The sequence below is a fragment of the Scyliorhinus canicula genome, chromosome 7 (assembly GCF_902713615.1).
Source record: "Scyliorhinus canicula chromosome 7, sScyCan1.1, whole genome shotgun sequence".
Taxonomy (NCBI): domain Eukaryota; kingdom Metazoa; phylum Chordata; class Chondrichthyes; order Carcharhiniformes; family Scyliorhinidae; genus Scyliorhinus; species Scyliorhinus canicula.
The window spans coordinates 48,080,515-48,092,654 of record NC_052152.1 but is presented as its reverse complement, the minus strand read 5'-3'; the positions used below and the strand labels follow the sequence as shown (position 1 = coordinate 48,092,654).

Here is a 12,140-nt window from a genome sequence, read left to right as displayed (position 1 = left end):
TGTGTCACTTTATCTTCAACAGGTTATTGCTGTTTGCAGTGATGTTAATGACGGAATAAAAATACAAATTGTTTCCCAAGGAAGGTAGCACCACACCACAATTTAAAAAGCCACCAACCAGTAAAATCCCATACCCGTTTCACCACTTACGAAACCACAGGGGGTATATCCTCTACTCGTTTGAAACGACCAGTCCACATTAACATCTTTTTATCAAAAGTGGAAGGCTTGTAACCTGGTAATTTGAAAGCTGAGTGTCCTGAAAGAAACAAAAGAACACAAGTTATTTTCATAGACCACAGTTACCCAATAATTAGCTTGTGTTACACAACACTGCAGAACATAAAATGTCAAAAGTATAAGTTAGCCTTGGCTCAGTGGGCACACTCCACTCCAAATCAGAAGGTTGCGGTTAAAATCCCATTCCAGAGATTTCAGCATACAAAATCTAGGCTGGTCTTCAGTACTGAGGGAGTGCGATAGTATCAGAAGGGCCACCTTTGGATAAGATGTTAAACTCAGGCGCAGCATGCCCTCTCAGATGAATTTAAAAGCCCCCATGACACTATTCCAGGAGCCAGTATTTATTGTTCATTACATTAGCTCTATTTGTGGGACCTTGCTATGTGCAAATTTGCTGCCATGTGTCCTACATTACAACAGTAACAACAGATCAAAAGTACTTAATTGGTTGTCCAGTGCTTTGGGATATATGGAGATCATAAAAGGCACAATAAGGGGCAGCACAGTGGTTAGCATTGCTGCCTCACGACGCCGAGGTCCTAGGTTTGATCCCGGCTCTGGGTCACTCTCGTGTGGAGTTTTCACATTCTCTCCATGTTTCATAGATTATCATAGAATTTACAGTGCAGAAGGAGGCCATTCGGCCCATCGAGTCTGCACCGGCTCTTTGAAAGAGCACCCTATCCAAGGTCAACACCTCCACCCTATCCCGATAACCCAGTAACCCCACCCAACACTAAGGGCAATTTTGGACACTAAGGGCAATTTATCATGGCCAATCCACCTAACCTGCACATCTTTGGACTGTGGGAGGAAACCAGAGCACCCGGAGGAAACCCACGCACACACGGGGAGGACGTGCAGACTCTGCACAGACAGTTACCCAAGCCGGAATCGAACCTGGGACCCTGGAGCTGTGAAGCAATTTTGCTATCCACAATGCTACCGTGCCTCCCAAACCCAAAAAGATGTGCAGGATAGGTGGATTGACCATGCTAAATTGCCCTGTAATTGGGAAAAATGAATTGGGTAGGTACTCTAATTTTTTTTAAATGAAAGGCACAGTATAAATTGTGGTGACCACCAGAAGGGGCAGGCAGTCAGTGCAGGAATCCCCTGTGGTTGTCCCCCTCTTGAACAGGTATACCCCTTTGGATACTGTCGGGGGGGGGGGGGGGAAATAGCCTATCAGGGAAAACAGCAGCAGCCAGAGCAGTGGCACCGCAGCGATGTTCAGCAGGGAGGGTCAAAGCGCAGAAGAGCAATAGTCATAAGGGACTCTTATAGTCAGGGGCACAGATAGGCGCTTCGGGTAGTGGGCATCCTGAGGGGGAGGGCAAACAGGCAGAGGTTGCTGTACATATTGATACTAATGACATAGGCAGGAAGGGGCATGAGGTCCTGCAGAAGGAGTTCAGGGAGCGAGGCAGAAAGTTAAAAGACAGGACCTCTAGGGTTGTAATCTCAGGATTACTCCCTGTGCTATGTGCCAGTGAGGCTAGAAATAGGAAGATAGAGCAGCTAAACACGTGGCTAAACAGCTGGTGTAGGAGGGAGGGTTTCCGTTATCTGGACCACTGGGTGCTCTTCCGGAGCAGGTGTGACCTGTATAAGAAGGAGGACGGGTTGCATTTAAACTGGAGAGGCATAAATATTCTGGCCGCGAGGTTTGCTAGTGTCACATGGGAGGGTTTAAACTAGTATGGCGGGGGGTGGGTACCGGAGCAATATGTCAGAAGGTGAAAGCATTGAGGGAGAACTAGGGAATAGGGCCAGTATGGCTCTGAGGAAGAGCAGACAGGGAGATGTTACTGAAAACAACAGGTCTGGTGGTCTGAAGTGCACATGTTGTCCAGGTTATTGTTCAAGTAACACTTGTTCATTATCCTTATCAGAACAGCTCAATCTGGGCCTGTTCCAAATCGTCCTTCACTTTTCTGTCGCACTCATAAAACTTTAATAACTGACCTTGAACATGTGTTTCAATCTTATGTTGTAGCTGTGTGCAGAAAGCCTAGAGTTATTCCTACCAAGGAAGAGGGGTGGAGGAGGGAATGCGAGGGGGGGGGGGGGGGGGGGGGGGGGGGGGGTGATCAGTGAAGAGAGTGTGAAGGAGGAGGAGGATTTTTCCCCAAATTATTTTCATGGGATGTGAACATTGCTGACAAGATCAGTATTTGTTAACCATCCCTAATTGCCCACCTTCTTGAACTGCTGCAGTCCATCTGGCTTGGAGGGGAACTTGCAGGTGCTGCCGTTCCTATGCATCTACTGGTATGTGTCATAGGTATGTCAGAAGGAGCCTTGGTTACATTACACACTGTCAGCGTGTAGGAAAGTTCCTGTTTAACAGTTTTGTTATATGTACTGAAGTAATTGAAGCATATTAATGAATTAACCTAATTATATCCTACTTAATTGTAACCAATATCACCGATTCCATTTGACTATCCTCTTTCTGTGAAAGAGCAACTGCATCCTTACTTGACAAATTAAATATATCACTCAGCCCTTGGTCTGTGCAAAGCTACATTTGTGTAATTTAGCTGCAAGCTATTGGTGTGAAGAATGGATCCAATGCTAAAACCATTCCACTCCCTAGCAATGAACACATCAGTTTGTGCTCATTATCCAAGACTCGGGAGGAGATAAAACAAGCTATTGTGTGATAAGAACTGCTGTGAGGTTTCAAACCTTCAGCCCATGTCCTAAATGTAATATTTTAAATTGTAATGCCTTAAAAGCAGGCAGCTGATTTTAAATTATTTAAGCCAATATATTGCTTTGGCTCGGTAAATTAAAAAATTACATTCTTGTAGCTATGTTCTTCTTTTGCACTTATTACTTCTGAACATGTATCAATTGAATGTATCCTAAATGTATCTTGTTACCAGCTTTAGCACACAGATTATCTTTAAACACTGATTCTCTCCATGCTTTGTGTTGGTTTTATGTATGAAGCAACTTGGTAATTTCTATTAGTTTTAAGGCTGTGAGCCACTTCATATTTTTTTCCTATTTTTAATTAATTTGTGGCAACCACCAATTGTTACTATAGAAATACACACCAGCGAAGCAGATCTCTCAACCAAAACCCAGAGGTGCCAGTCTTCATAAGAATTCTATAGGATGTGCAATATTGATACACATACATTGATTACGCATTTAGGAATGTGAGCCTAAATCAGCACTTGACATTACACACTCTCTTATCTCAAATAAGCAAATCATAGAACTACAATCATCTTAGTAGAAAGCTGTAAAATTAAATGAAGGAACAGAACTGTTCCACAGATTGCTGCCACCTTGGGGAACCACCATGGAACAACAATTACCTTAGTAGAAAGTTATGAAATTTAATGAAGGAACAGAACTGTTCCACAGGTAACTTCCACTTTAGGGAACCAGTCAGGAGATAACACGAAGTGACATCTGTAGATGATGATCACATTAAAAACCAGAGACTGAACTTGCCCCACCCAAACTAATCAGAATTTGATTTGAAAAGATTAATAAGCACCAACATCCAGGCACATTGAGAAGGAAGATGAAAAATGAAAGGTATTGCTGAGAAGAGACTGTATGAATACCTGAACCAGCAGGCAAGACCTGCATGAAGCCAGTAAAGTCATTATTCAACTTCAAGTATTACCTTTTGTACTTAATAAATGTCTTCTGAATTATGTCACTGGACTGTTATTGCTGGAATAGTAAAAGTCTCAAAGGGACAAATTAATCAAGTGAGTGAAGACTCACAAAATTAGAGATTAAACAGCCAGAAATGCAAGAGGTGGTAGAAGGGGTGCTGATCATGCAGGCTGTTTTGACCTGGATGTTGAGCTCGAGTGTATTCCTTCACACTCCTGACTTGTGAATTGTACTGGTAAACAGGCTTTTGGAAGTCAGGAGGGGAGTTCTTCATTGCAAATTTCCCAACCTTCACTCGCAGTCACAGTACTTATATGGCTGGCCCAGTTCAGTTTGTGGTCAATGGTAACCCCTCCCTCATGATGTTAATTATGAAAGATTCAGTGATGGTAATGTCACTGAATGTTAACAAGAGTGATTAGATTATATCTTTGATGTGGAGATGCCGGCGTTGGACTGGGGTGAGCACAGTAAGAAGTCTTACAACACCAGGTTAAAGTCCAACAGGTTTGTTTCAAACACGAGCTTTCGGAGCACGGCTCCTTCTTCAGGTGAATGGAAAGGCTTGATTATATCTTGTCAGAGATGTTCATTTACCAGCACTTGCATAGCACAACTGTTACTCGCCAACCCGAGCCTGAATGTCATCCAGGTCTGGTCTTTCAGCATAGAGACATGGACTGCTCCAGTATCTGAGGAGTCACAAATGGCTCTGGACAATAATCAGTGAACATCTACTTTTCTGAATTTATCAAGGAGGAAAGGGATGAAGTAGCTGAAGGTGGTTGAACCTGGGGCACTACTGTGAGGAACTCCTGTAGTGATGACCTAACAGGGAGATGATTGACGCCTACCAACCACCTTCCTGTATGTTATGTATGACTCCAGTTTGTTGAGAGTCCCCCCATTCCCATTAACTTCAATTGTGGTCGGACTCCTTGATGTCACACTGGGTCAACTGCTGTTTTGATGTCAGGGGCGATCACTCTCACCTCACCTAATTGTGCCCCTTTTGAGTCAAGGTTGTGGGAAGGTCAGGAGCGGGGTGGCCCTGGCGCAATGTGAGGGCTCTGGGTTGGGGTGAGGTTGCTCATGTTAAGGACCAAGCCAGTACTTCCCCAGCTGAAGCTTCGTGCTTACCTCCGGCCCCAGCTTTGGCCGGCGTCGCCGAGCCGCTTCCCGCCGGACACTTGCCCTCCTCGGGTTTGCTGCCAAACCACCGGCGCGGCCGCCCCCGGTTTGCCCTGAGCGCCAGGCGGAGGCCTCCAACTGCCGCCACTCCCCAGTGTCTCCACATCACTGCTCTGCCCACTGGCTGGTCAGCCGAGTCCCCGTGGGGGAGGGGGGGCCTAACACTTAAATCGAGGCGATTACAATCGGTCCTTTGGAGTCGCAGACGACGCCGGTCGCCAATTGTGTGGGTGGGGGAAGGACATGCGACAGGGTTTAAGCCAGTGATTGTCACTTGGCCGGAAAGTTCCTCCACAGTAAAACGCCAGCTTCTGTTTTATATTTTCGCCTCTGTCGGGCGGTGCAGGCGTTTCGCGGAGACAGGCCCGGGGTCCTGAGAGGCGGCGGCAAGATGGCGGCGCCCAGCGAGGAGCTGAATTGTCAGGATTTCTCCGAGTTCCAGGTGCGCGGGGATGAAGGGAGGAGGGAGCGGGTCGCGAGCCCCGAGCCGCGGACCGACACCGGCTGATCGCGCGCTGGCGGGTTCCCGTCTCACCTGACGGCGGTTGGACGCGCGCCATGTGTGGGGACCCCGGGCGGGGGGAGGGGGTTCGTCCTTCAGGAGCCCCGGGTTGGGGCGAGCACAGCAGAGCCGAGGCACTGACCGGCGATGAGCCGGGTGAGGAGGGAGATTCAGTGGCCGCTCCTATTTTCAAGGCCCGCCGTCTGATCGAGATTCCAGCGGAGTACTTTGGACTTTACCCCTCTGGGCGAGCTGGGTGAATGGCCGAGACTGCATTGCTCAACGCCACAGTTTACTTTTTGACATAAATCTTACATAGGGTCATCATGCAAAATAATTACTCGGTGCTAAGTTTGAAAGTTTCCAAGTGTCCAGCAGACCTTCAGAATGCCTGATGCAAACCTCAAACCAGCATGAATACTTTTCACTGTTCCTTGGTATACGTGTCAATAAACAAAATCCAAATCCAAAGTTCCCTGTTTAAGGTGGTCAGAGAGTTTTACAGCGCGGAGAGAGGCCCTTCAGTATATCGCGTACGTGCGGGATCATCAAACAAAAACTATTCTAAACTCCTTTTCCAGCACTTGGTCCCATTGCAAGTGTTCATCTAAAATACTTATTAAGTTGTCAGGGATCCTGCCTCTACCACCCTTTCAGGCAATGAGTTCCAGATTCCCACCACCCTCTGGGTGAAAACGTTTTTCTTCACATCTCCTGCCCATTAACTTAAATCTATGCCCCCTGGTTATTGACCCCTCCACTAAGAATTTTGTACATTTCAAATAGGTCCCCCCTCTGCCTACTATACCCCAGGGAAAACAACCCCAGCCTATCCAGCCTAACCCCAAACAACCCGAGCCAACCCAGGCAACATCCCAGTGAATCTCCTCTGCGCCCTCTCCAGTGTAATCACTTCCTTTCTATAGTGTAGTCACCAGAACTGTACACAGTACTCCAGCTGGTGTTTTATAAAGCTCTAGTATAACCTTGGTGAATAAAGGTTATAAGAGCAAGCTCTTGTATTCAATGCCTCGGTGAATAAAGATGATGTGGAGATGCTGGCATTGGACTGGGTTTAGCGCAGTAAGAAGTCTTACAACACTAGGTTAAAGTCCAACTGATGGACTCACCTAATGAAGGAGCTGCGCTCCGAAAACTCATGATACCAAATAAACCTGTTGGTTAATAAAGGCAAGAATCCCTTAGGCCTTCTTAACCACCTTATCTACCTGTCCTGTTTTCAGATAATTGCAGTGTTCATTCCTGTTTCCAATCCTTAGAAAATGAGCAATCTGTGCCTACATGCAGCAAGACCTGGACAACATTCAAGCTTGGATTGATAAGTGACCAGTAAAATTCATGCCACAGTTGTATCAGGCAAAGACCATTCTGGTGACTTCCTGGGGGAATCACCATTAATCAGAAACTTAACTGCGCCATTTATATAAATACTGTGCTATAAGACACTGTTCGGCACTGCAAATTCTATAACTAAGAGCAGGTCATAGTTTGAGTACTTTGTAGAAATTGACTCATCTCTTGACTCTACAAAGCCATTCCAAACAGCTACAAAGAATAAGTCAGGAGTTTAATTGAATGCTCTCCACTTCAATGGATGAGTGCAGCTCCAGTAACACTTAAGAGTGAACATCACTTGGAGAGAAGCAATGTACTTGATCGATGCCACAACCACTAGTTTAAATGTTCATTCCCTCCCCTACCTGCACACCATGTGTACCATGTGCAACATGCATTGTAGCAACTCCTAAACTTGTGACCTCTGCCAGCTAGAGGACAAGGGTGGCAGCTGCATAGAAACACCACCACCTTCAAATCACACACCACCTGGACCTAAAAACACAACACTGTCCCTTCATTGTTACTGGGTCGGTATCCTACATGCTCCTACCTTACGACACCTTGGGAATAACAACCATACATACTGCAGCAGTTTAAGAAGGCAGGGCTACACCACCATCTCTTAGGCTATAAATGTTGGCCATACCATCAACATCCACATCCCAAGGATGATTAAATATCTCTTAAAAAGTATGTTATAAACATATATATGAAATTGTATAAGAATGCCATTGAGCCTGCTCAACCATTTGATAAGATTGTGGCTGATCAGATTGTGACCTCAACTCTATTTTCATGTCTACTGGTTAATTGTACAAACTGGTTTCTGTACGTGCAGAATGCTAATTATCCTTCTGCAAACTGCTTGTCCTTGCTAAGACTGTTTTCTCCCTGCAGCCTTAGCAGTTCTCCATTTTGTAGCCCAGTGTCCATCTTAGGTGGCTACATTCCCTCCTTGTGATCCTCACAATAAAATTGTGTAGGATCACCTATGCACGTTGCTTCGAGTGCTTCTGGGTGCCCTCTTTGTGTTCCCTGACCTCAGCAAGTTCCTGGGCGTCTACTCTGTCTTTAACTATGGGAAGAAAAATTTTTTATCTGACATTTCTACTTGGCGCTATGTCAAAGGGGACATGCATTACCAAAACCGGGAACCTCTACCTATCACAACTACTGTCCTTATCTTACTTTAAACATTTTATTACAGTCTAAAAACCATTCACACCACATTACATATCACTTTCTGACTCGGCAGTCGAGTTCAGAACAATATAATACATGGGTATCCTTTATTAACATAGTGCTTTATTCATTGAGGGGCTGGGGGGATTGGTGGAAACCGAAAATAGGGGATCGAACTCCGTAGATGGTTGAGGGGCAGGAACGGGAGGCTCTCCTTCTCCATTTCCTCAACCTGAGGGTCTGTACAATTATGCAGAGGATTGCAATCACTAGCAGTGATTCAATCACGTATGACATTGAGTACCATGTCATAAATTTTGTGCACCAGGTCTGAACTTCGCTGATCAGAGCTGAGCACGGGGAAGTTGGTGTGAGGGAAACATTGACGGCGGGGGTTGTGGGGGAAACGTGACTTGCTTCCACATATGCAAATACAACATTTAACAGTAATAGGTAGGCTTCCATCATGGTCTTCTTTTCGTTCTCTTTCTCTTCCTCCTGTATGGCCGATCCTTGCTGTGAACCCTCTTTCGTCCTTCGAAAGCTATGGGATCAAGCACAGTATCTGTCAATACACAGTTTAATATCTGTACTTGTTAGTGTATCTGTCCTCTCATTCCAATTGACCCATTAAAATGACTGGCCAAGTCACACCCTGTGACTCCCCTCATTTTCCCCTGCATCTGTTGCAAGGGAAATTATGGTGCGCGTCCATTTAACCATATTTTCACGGTTCAAATAGGCTCTATTTAAATCGCCGAAAACTGCGTTAAAATGGATCCACAGCCTTCCTGCAAATGCTGTGGGGTGCTCTGTTTTCTTTTGTCGGCACTTGTTAAGTCCTTCGACTGGGTCACCTCGGTTATACCCTATGGCATCTAAAATGGAGGTGTGCATTTCCTCTAGGGTGCCTCCGCCAACGTTCTGTGGGTCGGGGAGGGCTGCTACTACCGATTGGTCTAAGCTCAGAACCGTGAGCTTAACCTGCTCTCTCTCGTCCAGGCCGTACATGGTTGCCTGCTGTTTCACTTTCGTGAAAAATTGGTGGGGGTCTGCGGTGGGGAGAAACGGAGTGATCTTCTCACACGCGTCCCTGAGTTGGGTTACAGTTAAGGGGGTGGTGTAAGTAATATTGGGTGCGCCTTCTGTGGTCGCTTTCCTTTGAGTGGTGACTGGATTCATTGGTGCGGTAACTATCTGATCTGTGGGGGGTTGGGTTGCTTGTCTTTTCTGCTGCGCTGCTGGCGCACATGTTCCTTGAACATAACGCTGCGCTGTCTCACTTAATTCCTGCCAGTCTGGGGCATTCTCCTCATCTAGCTTTGTTCCAAAAGTACTTTGAAACCCATTCTGCACTGAAAGCAGAGATTGCAGTTCCGCAATCTGCTTTCTACACTTCGCATGATCCACTGTACTCTGTCTTTGTTCTGTGGTGGCAGCATGGAGTGCTCTTAAAGCTGCCTTTAGGTCAGAGCATTGCCTCTGCAAAGCCTCTACCTGCTTCTCTAATTCCTCTCTTATCAGGACGGTACGTTGCACGTCCTGATGGGCCTTTTCGTACTGGGTCTGGGAACTGCTGAGATGGGCTAGACAAGACTGATGTGCCCTCTTGGCATCATCCACCTCTCTACCTTTCTCTGCCAACTTCCCTCTAAGTTCCATATTCTCTTTCTCGATGTCCCTGACATCCACTTTGCTCATCCGATTTCTCTCTTCTAATTCTGCCCGGAGCGTCTGAACGACCTCCTCTGTGCCTCGCAATTGTGCCAAGCAGGACACAATTGCCATCGGCTTGCGTGATTTACTAAGGTTTTTCTTATGAATTTGAGAGAGGTTCTCCCACCAAGTATGTCCTATACTTCCGGGACCTGTCTCCTCATTCATACAGAACTCTTTCCAAAGGGGCCATCCCTTTCCTTGCAGATACTTGCGGAGTTCCAGCTCCCACACGGGACACTGACCTACTCGGCTACTGCTGGTCGCTGCGACCACAAACTGTTCTGGATTCATGAGGCGTTCCATTGCCTGCATGGCCATTTTCTCTGACTCACTTTAATTTGGAACAGGGGGTGTTGAGGTTATGTTTCACGAAACGGGTAAGGCTTACGCTATGTTCCGTTCACAAAACTCCCGAAAGTTTGTCGCAACAAAAATGCTTTCAGGTTTTCCTTACAACCCTGTTAGTACGCATGCACAAAACACACTTCCGAATTACGTTTATTCGTTTGAACACCTTTTTTTTTTTTTAAATAATTTTTATTGAAAGAGTTTTCCATACAAACATTTACCCCTACTAATTTTTAAATTATTTACAACACAATCCCTCTAGGCAAATGTCCCTCCCTCGCCCGCCCTCTCGCGCGCACCAGTCCTCTCCCCCCCCCCCCCCCCCCCCCCCCCCCCCCCCCCCCCCCCCCCCCCCCCCCAGGCAACCTTAACAAACAAGGCAGCCTACAGTTTCAGACATGAGCAGCGAGCAGACTTGCCCGCGTTACAGTCGTGCATGTCCCCCCACGACCCTTGCTGCCCCCCCCTCCCCTCCCCCCCCCCCTCCCTCCCTCCCCCCCCTCCCTCCTCCCCCCCCCCCCCCCCCCCCCCCCCCCCCCCCCCCCCCCGGGTTGCTGCTGCCACGACCCCGAACGTCTATCTCTGATCTAAAAAGTCAAGGAAAGGTTGCCACCGCCTGGCGAATCCCTGTACCGACCCTCTCAGGGCAAATTTGATCCTTTCTAGCTGAATATAGCTAGCCATATCGTTAATCCAAGTGTCAACACTTGGAGGCCTCGCGTCCTTCCATTGAATTAATATCCTTCGCCGAGCCACTAGGGACGCAAAGGCCAGTATTCCGGCCTCCCTAGCCTCCTGTACCCCCGGTTCTACCCCGACCCCAAAGATCGCAAGCCCCCATCCTGGTTTGACCCTGGACCCCACCACCTTCGACACCGTCCTTGCCACCCCCTTCCAGAACCCTTCCAGCACCGGACATGCCCAGAACATATGCACATGGTTCGCTGGGCTTCCCAGACATCTGACACACCTGTCCTCACCCCCAAAGAACCGGCTCATCCTTGTCCCCGTCATGTGAGCTCTATGCAGCACCTTAAATTGAATGAGGCTCAGTCTCGCACACGAGGAGGAAGAGTTGACCTTCTCCAGTGCATCCGCCCACGTCCCGTCTTCTATCTGCTCTCCCAGCTCCCCTTCCCACTTGGCTTTCAGCTCCTCCCCTGATGTTGCTTCCGCCTCCTGCATTATCTTGTAGATGTCTGATATCTTCCCCCCTCCGACCCAGACCCCCGAGAGCACCCTATCACTCGCCCCCTTACTGGGGAGCAGGGGAAACCCCTCCACCTGCCGCCTAGCAAATGCCTTCACTTGTAAATATCTGAACATGTTTCCCGGGGGGAGCTCAAACTTCTCCTCCAGCCCTCCCAGGCTCGCAAACCTCCCCTCTATAAACAGGTCCTTCAGCTGCCGTATGCCCACCCTGTACCAGCTCTGAAATCCCCCGTCGATGTTCCCCGGGATGAATCTATGGTTCCCTCTTATTGGCGCCGCCAACAGACCTCCCATTTCCCCCCTATGTCGCCTCCACTGCCCCCATATCTTGAGGGTGGCCGCCACCACCGGGCTCGTGGTGTACCTCGTGGGGGGGAGCGGCCATGGTGCCGTTACTAGGGCCCCCAGGCTTGTGTTACCACAGGACGCCCTCTCCATTCGTTTCCAAGCTGCCCCCTCCCCTTCCATCATCCACTTGCGCACCATTGACACATTTGCCGCCCAGTAGTACCCCGAGAGATTGGGCAGTGCCAGCCCTCCACTATCCCTACTCCGCTCCAAAAAGACCCTCCTCACCCTTGGGGTGCCATGCGCCCACACGTAGCTCATGATGCTACTCGTCACCTTTTTGAAGAAGGCCCTAGGGAGGAAGATGGGCAAGCACTGAAATAAAAACAAGAACCTTGGGAGGACCGTCATTTTGATTGACTGCACCCTCCCCGCCAGCGACAACGGT

General features: G+C 48.0%; 2 protein-coding genes across 2 annotated transcripts in view; one reads left to right on the top strand and one right to left on the bottom strand.

The window, feature by feature from the left end:
• The window catches only part of LOC119968939 (protein FAM162B-like), a 28,252-nt gene extending 23,031 nt beyond the window's left edge, over positions 1–5,221 (bottom strand). Inside the window, exons 1-2 of the mRNA XM_038801952.1 lie at positions 5,032–5,221; positions 151–259 (exon numbers count right to left, since the gene is read on the bottom strand). Of these exons, the coding sequence (XP_038657880.1) occupies positions 151–259; positions 5,032–5,188 (266 nt within the window). The 5' untranslated portion in view covers positions 5,189–5,221. The remainder of the gene's footprint in view (positions 1–150; positions 260–5,031) is intronic.
• A 214-nt stretch (positions 5,222–5,435) lies between these two features.
• The window catches only part of mix23 (mitochondrial matrix import factor 23), a 29,408-nt gene continuing 22,703 nt past the window's right edge, over positions 5,436–12,140 (top strand). Inside the window, exon 1 of the mRNA XM_038801953.1 lies at positions 5,436–5,524. Within this exon, the coding sequence (XP_038657881.1) occupies positions 5,474–5,524 (51 nt within the window). The 5' untranslated portion in view covers positions 5,436–5,473. The remainder of the gene's footprint in view (positions 5,525–12,140) is intronic.